Genomic DNA, 16,405 nt, shown 5'->3' on the forward strand with positions numbered 1-16,405 from the left:
GAAGGAGTTAAATGGGAAGGGCTCCAGTTTGCAGGTTTCTGGCTTGAAAACCTGGGTACAGAGAAGATCCATTCAGAGATAAGGAGAAGTTACAACCCAGAGGCCTTGAGATGTCAGAGGAATGTGTAGGCAGAGCTGTTTAGGAGGCAGCTAACCTAGGAGTCATTTCAGTGATAGTGAAACCGTGAAACTGGATGACCTACAGAAGTGGGGGTGGGGAGGAGGGCTTCAACAATGGAATCTGAGATGTAGAAGCAAGAGAACAGAAACCTAGGAAGTTAGAACAGATAGAAAGGAGTCAGAATTTCAATTAAGGTCAAGTAAAATGAGGACTACAATGGGGTCAGTGGATTTGGAAGCTAGTAGATCAGTAGTAGCTTTTTCCAGAGCTCTTTTTTTTTTTTTTAAATCAGTGAAGGCAGAATCTTGATCGCAGTGGGCTGAGAGTATCTGAAATGAAGGGAGGGCAGGAATGTGGTTGTAGAAATGCAGAAACACTGAAAGAGTTCTCGTTGTGCTTTGTTTTGTCCCCAAATGGAAAGAAAAGAGTGAATAAAAAGTGGTCGTCTATAAATGGAGCTGAAAGAGAAGGGATCAAGACTCATATCCAAGTTACTGCCCTACCAATAGCAAAATCAATGACTGAGTAGATGGAGTACTGAACTTGGCATTAGGAAAACCAGAGTCTAAACACTACCTCCATTCTAGGTACACTTTTTCAAGTCACTTTACCTCTTTAGTCCTCAGGATCCCTTTCTGGGAGATGGAACGATTGAGCTCTATGTCACCACGTGTTGTAAGGACTGGGTGAGGGTGTCTGTGGGAGAGTGTCTGGTGCAGTGATGCAGTATGTGTTTGCTAAATGCTAACTTGAGTCATGATCCCTTCAAAGATCTGATTGGGGGCCATCCATGCAATCACTGTTGTTTTCTTTACCATTTTTGTACATATATTTTTTATCTCTTTAGGAATTTGGTGACAGGCTCTGTTAGTCTGTTCCTCCCTTATCTGAAGGACAGGCCAAAGATCCAGTTTGGAAATGAGAGAGGAAGACTAGCGGGCAACATTGGCTTCATCCATTGATATCTCCCAAGAGGTACAGAAACGGGATTCATGAAGATGTTGACAAGACTACAAGTTCTCATGTTAGCTTTGTTTTCAAAGGGATTTTTACTCTCTTTAGGAGACCATAACTTTCTGAGGAGGGAGATTAAAATAGAAGGTGACCTTGTTTTAGGGGGTCTGTTTCCTATTAATGAAAAAGGCACTGGAACTGAAGAATGTGGGCGAATCAATGAAGACCGAGGGATCCAACGCCTGGAAGCCATGTTGTTTGCTATTGATGAAATCAACAAAGACAATTACTTGCTGCCAGGAGTGAAGTTGGGTGTACACATTTTGGATACATGTTCAAGGGATACCTATGCATTAGAGCAATCGCTGGAATTTGTCAGGGCATCTTTGACTAAAGTGGATGAAGCTGAGTATATGTGTCCTGATGGATCCTATGCCATTCAAGAAAATATCCCACTGCTCATTGCAGGGGTCATTGGCGGCTCATACAGCAGTGTTTCCATACAGGTAAGATTGGCCAGTGCTATTGCTAAAATGTCATGTCTCTTTGGTTTTATGTCCCGGGGAAACAAAAAGAAAATATTCTAATGATTTCATTAATGGATGATATTAACAATATAATTGATGACTTCTATAGGTATTTGATAAGACAGGTTTGCAGAAGGAACATTTCTCTAGCAATGAAAATTGTTTAGAAGTGTATCGGGTACCTACTGTGGCATAGCAAACTACCCCAAAATTTAATGACTTAAAACAACAATTATTTGGGGGAAATCAGAGGGGGAGACGAACCATGAGAGACGATAGACTCTGAAAAACAAACAGGGTTCTAGAGGGGAGGGGGGTGGGAGGATGGGTTAGCCTGGTGGTGGGTATTGAGGAGGGCACATTCTGCATGGAGCACTGGGTGTTATGCACAAACAATGAATCATGGAACACTTCATCTAAAACTAATGATGTAATGTATGGTGATTAACATAACAATAAAAATTTTTTAAAAATAAAAATGCTAATTCTAGGGGAAAAAAAAGATAGCAGGAAGGGAAAAATGAAGGGGGGGAATCAGAGGGGGAGACAAACCATGAGAGACTATGGACTCTGAGAAACAAACTGAGGGTTCTAGAGGGGAGGGGGGCTGGGGGGATGGGTTAGCCAGGTGATGGGTATTAAAGAGGGCACGTTCTGCATGGAGCACTGGGTGTTGTGCACAAACAATGAATCATGGAACACTTCATCTAAAACTAATGATGTAATGTATGGGGATTAACATAACAATAAAAAATTAAAAAAAAACAATTATTTATTATTATAGTTTTTAATTCTGAAGATCAGCTGGAGTGAGCCGATCGAGGCTGGGTTCAGCTGTGGGTGGCTCTACTCTAGGTTGTCCCTTATTCTCCACCTGGAATCAGTGGGCTAGCCCAAACAAGTTCTTCTCGGAGACGTGGTAGACGTGCGAGGGCATGCAAACTTCACTGCACATGCCCCTTCCAGGCTTCTGCTTGTGTCGCATCTGCTAGCAGCCCATTAGCCAAAGCAACAGACAGGACTCAGCCCAGAGTCAAGGAGCAGAGAAATGTGTCCTACCCACAGGACAAGTGCTGCAAAGTTATGTCACCAAGGGGGTGGGGATAAGGTGGCATGATGATTTGAAGCCATCGATGCATCAGCCATGAGAAGAAATAACATCTAAACTCTATTTTTTTACACTAATTTTTACTAAGGCATCATTTTGTTCAGAGATTAATCGTCAACAATTTCTCATGGTGTAAATCTGAAAAATGCACACAGAAAAACCACTGAATTACTACCATAAAGAAAAAAAGGGAACAATTAAGCATGCAACTTAAATTAGAAAGAAAGCTGATAATTGGCTCTCATAATCTTGTTGGGAAAAGAAGGAACATATTATTCAAAGTCTAGCAACGCTCACTTACAGGGTCACGGAATTTTAGAGACAGAAAAGAGCTGAGAAATTGTCTAACTCAATCTTGTCACTTTCCCAAGCCCCAGAAAGACTGGCTTCATGAAAACACCCATTGGTAGGTAGCTCAAGAACTAGAACTCAGATCTTGCATACTTTTGTGCTCTTTCAACCATCCCGTATGATTTCTATATGTTAGCTGTAGTTCAATATTTTTTGTCACAGTAATAAAAGTCCATGATTCTAAGTCATGTACTTTGCCTCCTACTAAATAACTACAGTCAAAGCCACAAGCACTAAAGGAAGTCAGATTACATTCGTGTTGTCTTTATATGTCACAAACCACTGAAATTGGCTCTATTTGCATTGGAATAACCTTATTTCTATCTCCCAGATTTCTTGCATTTAAAATTCTGTGCTGTTCTAAATGAGGTACTTCAAATTTCTTTCCTTCTTCAGAACACACCCTCATATTATGAGTAATTAGGATAATTTGTTTTTCATAAACACCCTTTGACTTCATTAGGTGGATAGAAAATATTGCACATCTCAAAGCATGTTATCTTAATTTTGCCACTATTTCTATATTTGGATCAGGAGAGATGGGATTTGCTATTTGAGCAGAGAGAATTAAAAATATGTATCTGTTATCTTTCAATAATAATTTCACCAGATGAGTGTCAATCATTTTATAAATATTTATGTTATACCTGATATTACCACTGGTAAGGGATTACATATATGCTTTTCTGACCTTAGTTTCTCCCAGTGCAGTAAACAACATTCTGCAACAGATGTGTAAATACCTATTTATCCAAAGCAATTAACAAACTGTGCCAGGCACACAGATTTTTTTTAATCTAATTTTACTCATTCACTACCTATGTACTCCTCAAAAAAGGGCAAATTGTTTTAGAAAAAAAAAAAGTCTGGGCTATTAAAATCCTGTACAAGTTCACAAGGGAAGAAGCCACTTCTTAATCATCAAAGGACCTGGCTTATTATTTCATTCCTCTGGCCAATATCACCATAAAGTCACAAATGCTGATATGGTTTCTGTCTCCATAGTATAACTAAGGAAACCAAAAGGATCATGCTATAATGAAAAGGATATCAATTTTGGCACCGGAAAGACTGGGGTCTTAATTTCAACTCCATCATTTACTGGCCTACCTGTAAAATAAGCAAAATAGCATCGATCTTGACAAGTTGTTGAGAGGATAAATTAAGAGTATCTGTGGGAAATGCCTCACCAAAACACTAACAGACTCAATAAACGGTAACTATTTTGTCCCCCACAATGATAGGAAAAGTCAGGGGAAGAGTCATACCTCAAACCAACTCCACGGCCCTCCCAGGGGCCAAACCACGGTGGGAGCCCCATGTACTTCAACAGCAAGTCAATCTGTATATATCCCCTTCTTTGCATCCTGCACCGTCACAAGGGTAGAAAGACCACTAAAGTAAGAGAGAACACAGGCGTGGCGTCAAGGAACTTAAAATCTGGCTCCAGGTACAGTACTCTTGTGAAATAACAGTAGCTACAATTCAGAATATGTTTATGTGGCTCGCAAGGTCAGAAACGACTTTTTGAAAGGTTTTGAGGAAGACTGATAGAATGACAGTTGCACTGGAGAAAGGCTAGGTGGGCCACGGTATGAATGAGATGCTGGAGGCCAATTAGAATATGGTGGTAAATGTCCGGGTGCCAGAGGAAAAGGCCTTGACACAAGTAACGGGGTGAGCTGGAGAGGAAGTACAAAGAGGGCTTCACTCCCTCCTAAAAGGACACCTCCTGGTGTCCTGAGTGCTCAGGCTCTGACTAGACCCCACACTGGTCCCGTCCCAGGTAAGCTAGGAGGTGGAGTGATGTGTCTACACACTGGACTCCAGACAGCTTTCCAAGGGACCCTTCCCCACAGGGCCTTGCTTTCAGCTAGGCATCAAGAATGAAGAGAGGTCCTAGGGAGCTCTTAGAGACAGAGCTAGGAATTAAAGTGTGTTATATATTTGAAACAAACCTTTTAATAAGAATTTTAAAACCGGGGCGCCTGGGTGGCTCAGTTGGTTAAGCGGCTGCCTTCGGCTCAGGTCATGATCCTGGAGTCCCTGGATCGAGTCCCGCATCGGGCTCCCTGCTTGGCAGGGAGTCTGCTTCTCCCTCTGACCCTCCCCTCTCTCATGTGCTCTCTCTCTCAAATAAATAAATAAAATCTTTAAAAAAAAAAAAAAGAATTTTAAAACCAATAGTCAAAGGCAATCCAAAGCAATACATTTCTAACGGTGAACTGAAAGTATTCTTGTACACTAAGGAAGAATACATTTTAGGAGAGTGGCTTTTTCAGGGTATCCCTTGCACTCACCTACTGCTCCTGGACTGAATCTCATCATAGACCCCGGTCTCTGGTAACTGTGGTGACAGCGTGTAGCTGGTGGCCACAAAGATTCATTCATGTCAGTCAACACTGCAATCCATTTTTAACTACTTCAGACTCCCTGAATATTTTTTGGAAAGTATCTTTGCTTGAACTGAGCAGAGGGAAAAAAGAGAGTGAAACTGTAGAAGAAATGTACTATCACGAATCCACCACTGTTAAAAACTCCTATCATCTAATTGTAGTGCCCAGTCCCAAACCAGAGCACAGAGTTTTCTGTCACAAAATTGTCTGGTGAGAGAATTTTAGAGAATGAAAATAATCTCGGGGCACCTGGGTGGCTCAGTTGGTTAAGCGACTGCCTTCGGCTCAGGTCATGATCCTGGAGTCCCGGGATCGAGTCCCGCGTCGGGCTCCCTGCTCAGCAGGGAGTCTGCTTCTCCCTCTGACCCTCCTCCCTCTCATGCTCTCTGTATCTCATTCTCTCTGTCTCAAATAAATAAATAAAATCTTTAAAAAAAAAAAAAAAGAAAAGAAAAGAATCTCCCCGTGTGAGCCTAGATTGCTTTATTGGTGGGATTGCTCCAGGAGATGTTTTCTCTCCAGCTTCCTCTGCTTTCATTATCTCCTCACTAACAGAAAAGAACTCTCCGGAAGTCAGCAGAGATGCCCCCTGCTGGGCTAGCTCATACAATAGCTATTGTTTGCAGAGAGTGAAAACTGCCTGAAAGGGGAAATTCTTAATGATTTGCTGAGTTAAGCTGTATCACCATGGATGAAGACCTTAATAATTATTTTCCCAACGTTCTTATTAAGCAGTGCAAACTAGTCTGTGGTTGTCCTTTTTATAAAACAACAGTATTGATTTCTTAACTGGATAATCAATGAAAGCTAGCATCAAAAATCCTTCTTTATTAGCAAACATACACAGGGTCTATTCGCCCCCTCTGGTGAATCAGTTTCTTTTCAAAGCACTTTTAAGATGACTCTGCTCTTCTCTATAAGCCTGCAATCCACCCACTTTGAGGGAAAACAGTATTTATTCAAGAGGATCAGGTTGGTTGCCTTTAGCTGGGCGATTGTCTACATGATACTTACTTTGAAGCATTGTTTATGCTTGCACCTTTTTAAACAAACTGTAGTTAGAGCTCAATTGTCCACTCAAAAATGTCCACTGAATCCTTCCAAAAAAATGTTCCTCACTCCTTTTCAGAGGCTGTATCATTTTTCCGGTCTTTCTTGCCAACCTGGAGCACATTTTAACTGAAATGACAGGTATAAGTTGACCCAGTTGTGTCCCTGAGTGTTAAAGTGACCTCACAACAAATGAGGACACGGGTTAGATGGCGTCTACAAGGTGAACTCATAGAAAGGGCAGAAGAGACCCTTGAGCCTTGAGAGGATCTCACTACCTCTTTCTCATGCCTGGGACAGTCAGATGCTTTAACAGAATTTTTAGCAATATCCACATCCTGGGACCTCTCTTACCCTGGGAGAGGGTCATTATAACATTCTTGTCTATCATGACATGGATTTGGACATGCCACGCATTACTCACATCATCTCCCTGACAAGAATAACTCCCTTGACTAAATCCCTTGCAGTGAGTTTCACAGATTTTATCTAAACAGGGCAAGGGGAACAAACAGCACATCAAGACACCATTCTATGATTCCTCCACCCAAGTGCACAGTGCAAACGTGGTCCACCACGGGTCAATCTGTATGAAGCACTGCCCTCCTCAATGCTTCCCTCCTGTTCTTTTAAATGCTTTGGGAAGAGTCACACATGAATTGCTGGTCTTATTGTAACAGCATTAGAAAAATAGTCAAAGGGCTTGGAGGGACAAGAGCCTTCGTGCAGTTAGCTGTGTCCAAGTATCAGACAGACTGCTGGATGGAAAGATTTATAATTTTTCTGTGGATAAATAAGGTGCATCTAGAGCAGCATTTCTCGGCGTTAGCACTATTGGGCTGAGGCTGCCCCTGTGCTTTGTAGGAGGATTAGCAGCATCACTGGCCCCCACCCACTGGACTGGATGCCAGCAACACGTCAAGTTGTAAAGTTGTGACATCCAAAAATGTGTCCATGCCTTGCCAAATCACAGAATTATGGCCCTTCCCCACTGGCAGTCACTGACCTAGAACAAGGCGCACTTAGGGCCAACGTAAGGGACATGTCCTAGAAATGAAAGAGCAGGGGGTATGAGGAAGTCAGTCCTCTGTCACTGGAGTTATTCAAGCAAAACTGGCCCAGTTTTGAGGAGAATGAAGCAACATATGGCATTTAAGGACATTTCTTAATTTTATAATTATATGTTGCACAAGCAAAATACTCTACTATTGGGATATAAAGGATTACAAGGGAAGTAGTATCTAAAACATGAAGCAAAATAAATAACATCTCTTTTCTGTCAGGCTCACTTTGAAGAAGCCCAGCCAGTTGTTATTTCACTTGATTATGGTAGTATTTTTAGGAATTTGGTGAATCGAGCATCTCAATTACCTATATATTACAAGTAGGACTCTCATAAAATCATTTTTCAACAGAAAATAAGCATCTATTAAGCATTTATATTTCAGGAACATCAAGAACACAGTTGTGTGGAGTCGGGGTAATGTGGAGCAGAGAGAATATAAAATAAAATTTAAAAATAGACACTCATGAGCCCCTGAGGCTTGGATGAGCAAATTAGGAAATATCAAATCCATACATAAAACAGGGACAAGAAAAGAACCAGAGTATCACTTGACATCATAAGCCCTAGGAGACTAGAGAGAATAACAGAATGAGCAGGAAGGAATGGACGTGAACAGGAAAAAGACATTCACATCAGTGTAAACAGAAAGCCTGCCTCTGAAGTCTCCCTGGAAAGTCACTTTCTCATAGTCTCCCAGTTACCATCTGCACATTCTTTCATGAAAGAGAGAGCACAGTGTTTCTTCCACCTGGAATGTAATGTTCTTTAGCTGTCTGCAGACCTTGCCAAACCCTACCTACCTTCAGTTCCCAGTTCCAACCCTACCCTCCTTGAGTAACCTTTCCCAAGTTCCCACTACATAAACACATACCCCTGCTACTATCTTATTAGGTATAATTATTTATTTGCATATCTTTTCTTCCACCAAACTATAAGCCACCTGAGTTTAGGAAACATATCCTTTTGCCTTTGTACCAAGGGCACTTAATATAATGCCTCTACCAGGCTAAGAATAAACTTTTTTTTTTTTAATGAATTGAAAGAATTAACAGGATGATAACCTACTACATACCCAGAAGATTAAAAATCCCTAAACAAATCTTGGATTGGGTCACAGCTATGACCCACCTATTCTAGATCAGTCTAGATGTTTGTAAGTTCAAAATAAGTATTTTCCAGTAGTGGAAAACCTGGGTTTGATGCAAAAGAAAGACGAAGCAGCGAAGTGAGCATGTGGGACAAAGGTCTCCCCCCACTCTCCCCTCCTCCACTGCCCATACCTGTGCCACGAAGGATGCCTTGATTTGAGAGCAGCTCTGGGGGTTCTACTTCATTTGCCTTTAGAAGCTGGGCACTCAGGGCCATTCCAGATACGGTCAGGACCACGTCCCTGGTCCAATCTAGCTCTACACAGTCTCTCCACACAGAGTCATCAGAGTACGAAGCATGTCACATACTGTGTGCATAGCTTATGCAAAAGAGAAGGAAATATCATCCTGTCCTCAAAAAAAAGCAGAGTGACAGCTTTAGAGATCCATTTGTGAATCCATTTTTAGTGTGTCTTTCATCACAAAAGTAAAGATGAGAGTTGCATGTAGTAAGCTTAATATTGCAGCTACAGTGATCATAGCACAGATATGCTACAACTATACATTTTTAGCATGCCTTTCTTGAAAAATTTCAGCTCACTGATTTAAAACGCTGCATGTGGAGTGCCTAGGTGGCTCAGCTGGTTAAGCGACTGCCCTCGGCTCAGGTCATGATCCTGGAGTCCCGGGATCGAGTCCGACATCGGGCTCCCTGCTTGGCGAGGAGCCTGCTTCTCCCTCTGACCGTCCCCCCTCTCATGCTCTCTCTCTCTCTAATAAATACATTTTAAAAATCTTTAAAAACAAAAACAAAACAAAACAAAAAAAACTCTGCATGTGGACTGATGAGGATTTATTTAAGCCTTCATTGCCTCTTTCCTCATGTCTAAGATGGAGATACTAGTAATATTCTCTTACCAGCTTAGTATAGGAATTAAATGAATGAGAAAATACATAAAACCCACAAAAAATAGTGTTTCACACATAATGAGCATTTAAAATTTTAGATTTTAGTACATATTATTGTTGATATTATAATTATGTTAGCTTTTTTTTTTTTTTTTTAACTTTTAATATCTCCAGTCCAAGAGAAACAATTCTTAGGGGGGAACCGAGGGTCATAAAGGTCTGGTACCAAGTTTAAGTCTCTACCACTTTGCAAGTAGCAGAATCAACATTAGGATCACCACAGCCTGCCTCCCACACTGCTATCCTGATCATCCTCACACATAGCCTAAGTTTCAGAAAACTCCAACTCAAATGTCATCTCAGATAGAATCTTTTTACTTATTTCCTTTCCAGACCTTTTATTCTAAAGCAATCTCACAGAGCTGATTGTTTTGAAACTTCCCTCATTGCTCCTGCTTCCCCTCCTCCAAGAAAAGGACAATGCTGTTCAAGGACTTTATCATAGGGAAGGAGGCAACAGCAGTTTTAAAATGCTTTTGTTAACATTGTGACATCATAGAAATTTCTCACCAGAGGTAATTATCTAAGATGCACTGGTTTGTTTTTCTGTTTGCTTTAGGGTTAATTTACTCACTAATTAATTCCCCTTCTGTCATGTGTTTATTTGGAAACTACTCTTGTGAGAAACAAGCCCCATCAGGACCACCGTCCACTGGGCAATAGAATGGCCCATGGCTGAGAACCAGCTTCTATTGCGGCCACGTGTCTATGATGGAGGTCATAGGATGACAAGCAAGGAATGCAGACATTCCTGACGTATCAGCAAGTGTTTTATACTATGAGATAGATGAGTAGCTAAGCTAATTGAAATAGGACTGCTTTAGCTAAGCCCGAGGTATGATTTTGCTTTAACAACACAAAGTTCTCTTTTCAAATACCATTAAACATGTACCTTTTAAATGGGTCAATATATACATAAGGCTCAGTATTTTGATATGGAAGGAGCCAACACTTAGCAGTTTATAATAATGAAATTTCATTGATTTAATGTAGTAGAAGTGCTTTTACTGGTCTATGAAAAATGCAGTTGAAAACTTACGGAGCATGTTTCTAATCAATGGACTGTGGCAATCTAAGAACAGTGTTCCAGAAACACTTGCAGCTAAACTCTAAGCAAACACTGATACTCCAGGCAGTGTATCAGTGGGGCTTGGGACACTAAAACTGTGGTGTTGCTATTTTTGTCATCACCACCTGGTACATTATGGAAATCCCTCTGTTACTAGTGACAAAGTCTTGATTCTTGCCAGCTCTGATTTTACCTTCCAACAGAGGGAACTGGCAACACAGGGGAGAATACAATAGAAGCCACACTTTCAAAAATTATATTCCAAATATAAACCAGATTTCCTTGCCAAGTGGTCAGAATGGCAAAGCGTCTTGAAACATTTGCCATCACTTAATAGGGTTGAATGTGCAGGGCATGCATCCCAGGGACGAGTTGCTTTCTCCTAGGCACCGAGCCTCCAGCTTGGGTAGCTGCCATCAGGTTCACAGTGAGGCCTCACAGAACACAAACCAAGCAATTAAGCTTTCCCAATGTGGAAGGCAGATGTGACTGAACACATCATCTACAATGTGTTCCGAATTTTTCTACAGCGAAGTAACTTTCCACAGAAGTGAAAACTGTATGTTTGTATTAAGCACAGATTACCTATGCTTACACAGTAGTTGTGAGGAATATCACTGAGAACCAGATTTAAAGAAATGCAACAATAAACACAGGTTGATGCCAACCAGCAAATGCCAACTGCTACTGATGGCTATTTAACTGACTCTCGGTTTTTATTTCCACATTCAAGAAAGTCTTTATGTTCACTTTTCTGAGATGCTTCTAGGGATTTAAATGTTCTTCGGCCTTTCTATACTGTCCAACAACCAATATTATTTATGACCTGCTTCCTTCCAAGAAGGATTCAAGTGACCTGTAACAACATGAACAGGATAACAAAGGGGACATAAGTATTTGAGTAATTACTACCAACCAAATAAAACAGTTTTAAGTGAACTCAAACATTTCTTTACACCTCCACTCTTGATATTTCTAGTACGAATTTATTCATTGTTACTGGGATTACATGAACTCACAGCCAAGGTTGGAATGAGTGTTTTGTCCATTTTATCTTCCTTCCCTGCTTCTTTCTTTTCAAGTTGGATATCATCCACTATGGCCTTTTTAAAACACAACTTTGATCATGCCATTCCCTTAATTAAAAATTGTAATAGCTTTTTCTCTTTTAAAGAATAAAGTCCAAAATCATTAGCAAGGCATATAAAACATTTAGCAGTCTAGCCACAGTCCCTCTATTCTTCTTTACCTTCTACTAAATCTTGCAGAGCACTGGTTGCCCCAACAATACTAAACTGTATTATTACACTATTAAAACAAATACCCTTCTCTGTCTTCATATTCTTCCATCTGCCTCAAAACTTTCTTTTCTCTTTCTCTGCCTGGCGAAGTTGCACTGATCCTTCAAGATCAAGACTAAACGTTTCCTCTCCATGGGAGCCCGCCATGACTCACCTGAGTGTCATGAATTGCTCTTTCACCTGTGTTTTGTATAAGTTTGTATACATGTACCTCAAAACTTTAATCCTTGGTTATATTTCTTTGTCTTATACCAGACTATAATTTCGTGGAAGATAGTAGGATACATTACTCATCACAGAAAGACCTAAATTTTAGAATACTGCCTGGTACCATTGGCATTGATCAAAGTTTGCTGGATGAATGACTGTGGGGTGAGACATTATCAGCAACTCTATCACCTTTCCTAAGTGCCAGCCAGTGAGTTAAGTACTTCACAGGTGTTATCACTACATCCTCACATAACTTTTCAAGTGAGGGACTACTATTATTTCCTTTCTACAGATGAGGAAACTGAGGCTCAATAGTTAAAATAACTTGCCTAAGGTCATGCAACTAGTGAGGGAAGGAGCTGGGTTCCAAATATTGGCCTGTTTGATTCCAACCCTGTGCTCTATTTGCTTTCATCCCTGACAGCTCTGTTGAAGGAATGAACAGTTAATAGGGGAACCATGGATAACACAGTCCTATTTGCTACACATAACATGGTGTAGAACCTTCTGCCCTAAATTTTTGCCCCAGGACCTCAGAACTAAATATTAACCTATAAGCTATAGCCCTCAGCTCCCCCCAAGCATACCAACAACTTTTGGCCTTTGGTTAACAGCCAACAAGGGTAGAAATGCCTTTCTTGTTGGTAAAGCTATATTTGTCATATCATTGTTATACAAGTGACTTCAGGGTCACAGAAAATATGCTTTAGTACAACTTGTGGCTCTGTTAGATCCTCAACAGACATTGTCAAAAATCAATACCCCAGGTACTAAAGGACATGCTTCTAGCAGGTCTGTTGGTGTCAGGTCTTGCTGGGAACCATGCCTTTGCAGGTGTGGCTGGCCAACATTAATATACCCTGGGCCAGATCTGACATAGACCTTTTGATCCCACTGTCAATGACTGGAACCCAAATGAATTTGGTTCCATGATTTCTCTTGAACATAAACTCATGGAGGAAAAAGGGAGCAAAAATCAGATGCAGACTGATTCCATGGGCAAATACCTTCTGGTTCTTCTCCTAAGTACTTGCCAAGTCAGAGTAGAAACAAAGTTATTCCCGAGATAGTGCCTTGTTAGTAAGGGAGCAAGACAGACACTTGCCCAATGCAGAGTGGCACTGTCATGATGAGAAACCTGACATGTCTTATAATGCTGGTCTCCTGAAGCAAATGTGATTCAAGGGATCCTATGAGGTCTGCATATCACTTCAGCTATGAGAATGCCAAAATGGATAACCTTTCTATTCATAAATCCCTTTGTCACAAATGAAGAACAGGAAAGTGTATTACCGTCTGGGTTGCAAACCACAGGTGTTGAGTGCAACGATTTCCGGAGAGGTTGGGATAGAAAGCAGGTTAACTTCAAGCCATTTTTGTAAGTTTTCGCCATGAATAAGGAATCCTTTGTCTGGACTGTCTATACAGAATCATGGGGACTGAGTCATGCTGTTGAATGGGAAAGGCAATATGAATCTTTGACTAGTGTGTTTTGGGGCCACAGCATGTAAGAGTTAGTGACTTTTACAGATTATACTGAGTAAACTGGCTTTTGGTACACTCTATTATGTGATTTCCTAAATCCAGATTAATCTCTGGCCTTCATACATGGGCTGCAGTCAACTGTTTTCATGCAAAATGTTCCCAGATGTGCTGCAGGTAGTGTGGTCCAAAAAAAAAAAAAAAATGACTAATCCTTTCCACAATAACAATATGATTGGCAACCTTTATGGGCAGATAACTCGTGTGATGTGAACAGCTTGAATTCCTCAGGCAGTTTCTCAGCTCTATACCACCTCCAGTTGCAGTTTAAAATACAAGCCAATCCGGGATTTTGTACAGCTAACAGTGCAACTTTATCATTTGGAATAGAAGGGTCACTGAGGTCTCTTACCATCACAACTTTTAGAACCTGCTTTATGTAATAACATGTGTTATGAGGCAGCAGATGGTTCAAAGTGCAGCACTCACTGTTTCTCTTCCAGGCTTATATATAATCATGTAATTAAAAGAATGAAACAAAGCTTTTGGCCATTGCATGTGTGATAAAACAATTAAAGTTATAGACTTATTCTTAGAAAACAACCCCAAAGAGATAGGTGAACAGCAAAGAAGGCAAAGGCAAACCCATGGAGTCTATTATCAAGTCTCCTAACTCCCAGGACAGCCACAGGAGTTATTTTTCAAATGTATGTATTTCAGTGCTGTAGATAGTACTTCTCTGGGAAAGTAAGCATTTGATGCCTCTTACCATCTGGAACTCTTGTAGGTAAATACAAGTCCACATAAAAATCAGTCATTGTCGTTCCCTTTAACTTATTAGCACAGCCTCAGAAGCTGATGACAATGAAAGTGCTGAAAAGCATCCTTGTGAATGGACAATCACTTGAGTGGGGAATCTATTTCTACTAGACTCTAAATTTGTACACCCCTTTTTGTCTTCTGTTGAAAAAAAGTATTTGGCATTGTGCCACCACAGAAGGCACAAAGCTTGTGTTTGGAATGGGTACATCGTGGATATCCTGGGAAGAGTGACCACAGGACAGATGTGCAGGCTCACGGGGGCCTGAAATTTCCAATTCATATTCCCTTTTCACAACAGCAAAGAACAAACTACCTGAGCTCTTTCCCATAGTTCATACTCTTTCACTCTCATGATCAGAACATCATTGAAATGAAGCATGACACCTGGAATCCTACAAAGAAGAGTCCCCCTGACTTGCTAAAAAGAAAAAAAGGAAAAAAAAATGCCGGGAGAAGTAAAACTTCCAAATAAATTGGTCTTTACCTCAAAATTCCCAGCAGTGCATAAGGATGGTTTTGATGCCTACAGTAATATCCATCCACAATCAGCTACTGTCTATTGGAAAGGTAAAGTTGTAGACATTCCCAAGAAAGGATAAGTGAGCCAATAATGGCTGCTTATGTATCTTGCACAGGATGCATTTGTCTCCAGAAAAACCTTACCTTACCATCAGACCTTACTACTTTTATGACTCCTACTTTAGGTGTATGTTGTGCGAGAACTAAGGTTTCATGGATAAGGCCCTTTGTTTTCCTTAGAATGAAAAGATAGTTTTCTAGCCCAAAAGGAATTGGTTCAGTGGCCAGATCCAGCTGATATCATATCGACTTCCTTTTGTATACTCCTAGTTAGTGACACAGATAATTTGAAGAAATCAGTTTTAACAATTCAAAATCCTTTGCTTCAGATTCTTAAATGTCTAAGCCAATTCCATGTCTTATGGTGTCATCTCATTTTAGTGGAAAATTGAATATAATTAGTGAAAGATCCACATTGCACAGCAAATTGTTTATCAATAGTGTTTGAGAGTATCTTTACATTGTCTGCTGGTGGCCATTTTTTTCCCCACAGAAATCTATCCTTGTAATAGAAAAGATTACATGGGAGAACAGCAAACTACCCACTCATTCATCAATTCATTCATTTAACAAACATTATGGGGCATCTCTACCCTCTGCAAGGCACTGAGGAATCAGAAATTAACAACACACATCCCCTGTCCTCAAGAGTTCTCATTCCAGTAGAGGAATTAGTGAATAAAAATCGCTACTATACTTTGATTAGTACCATGAGGAAAATACATAAAGGAGCACAGATAATGGGCACAACTCAGCTTGATGCAAGGCATCAAGAAAGGTTTCCCAGAGAAGGGGCCCTTGAGTGGATTCACTGAGCAGACAAGTGGTAAAGGTCATTTTAAGCAGAAGGAACAATGTGTGCAAAGGCATGTAGATTTGAGAACATCGTATGCAGTAAACTTTCTGCATACACCCAGAACATAACACACTGGGGAAACTACATGGAACTGAGCTCCTCTGGAGGGGACAAGAACCAGAAAATGGTGGCAGATGTTCAACAACATGTAACGTTGGTTTGTTGGACAACTATTGCAGACAATGCCCATCCTAAATAACTCCAGCTTGCAACTACGAAAATGAGAATAATACAAGAAATCTTAATTTTAGACCATGTCATCTGCTAAAGTGCATAATAGTACCTGGCCAAGCCCAGCATCCTAAATGTTTCTCCTCAAGCCAACAGGGTCAATAATATATTTATGACTTGACAGGTTACAATGAAAACCTGGTAATGGCTAGTCCTGCATAAACTCAAACCACCCAGAAAATGGTGTGTGAACACTGAATATCAAACTATAATACATACTACATG

At 40.6% G+C, this 16,405-nt stretch overlaps 1 protein-coding gene across 1 annotated transcript in view; it reads left to right on the plus strand.

Moving 5' to 3' along the window:
• The first annotated feature begins 1,113 nt into the window (after positions 1–1,113).
• GRM3 (glutamate metabotropic receptor 3) overlaps positions 1,114–16,405 on the plus strand; it is a 99,317-nt gene continuing 84,025 nt past the window's right edge. The window contains exon 1 of the mRNA XM_035021414.1: positions 1,114–1,581. Within this exon, the coding sequence (XP_034877305.1) occupies positions 1,114–1,581 (468 nt within the window). The remainder of the gene's footprint in view (positions 1,582–16,405) is intronic.

Source organism: Mirounga leonina, unplaced genomic scaffold, assembly GCF_011800145.1.
Source record: "Mirounga leonina isolate KUSES-001 unplaced genomic scaffold, KU_Mleo_1.0 Mir_174, whole genome shotgun sequence".
Classification (NCBI taxonomy): Eukaryota; Metazoa; Chordata; class Mammalia; order Carnivora; family Phocidae; genus Mirounga; species Mirounga leonina.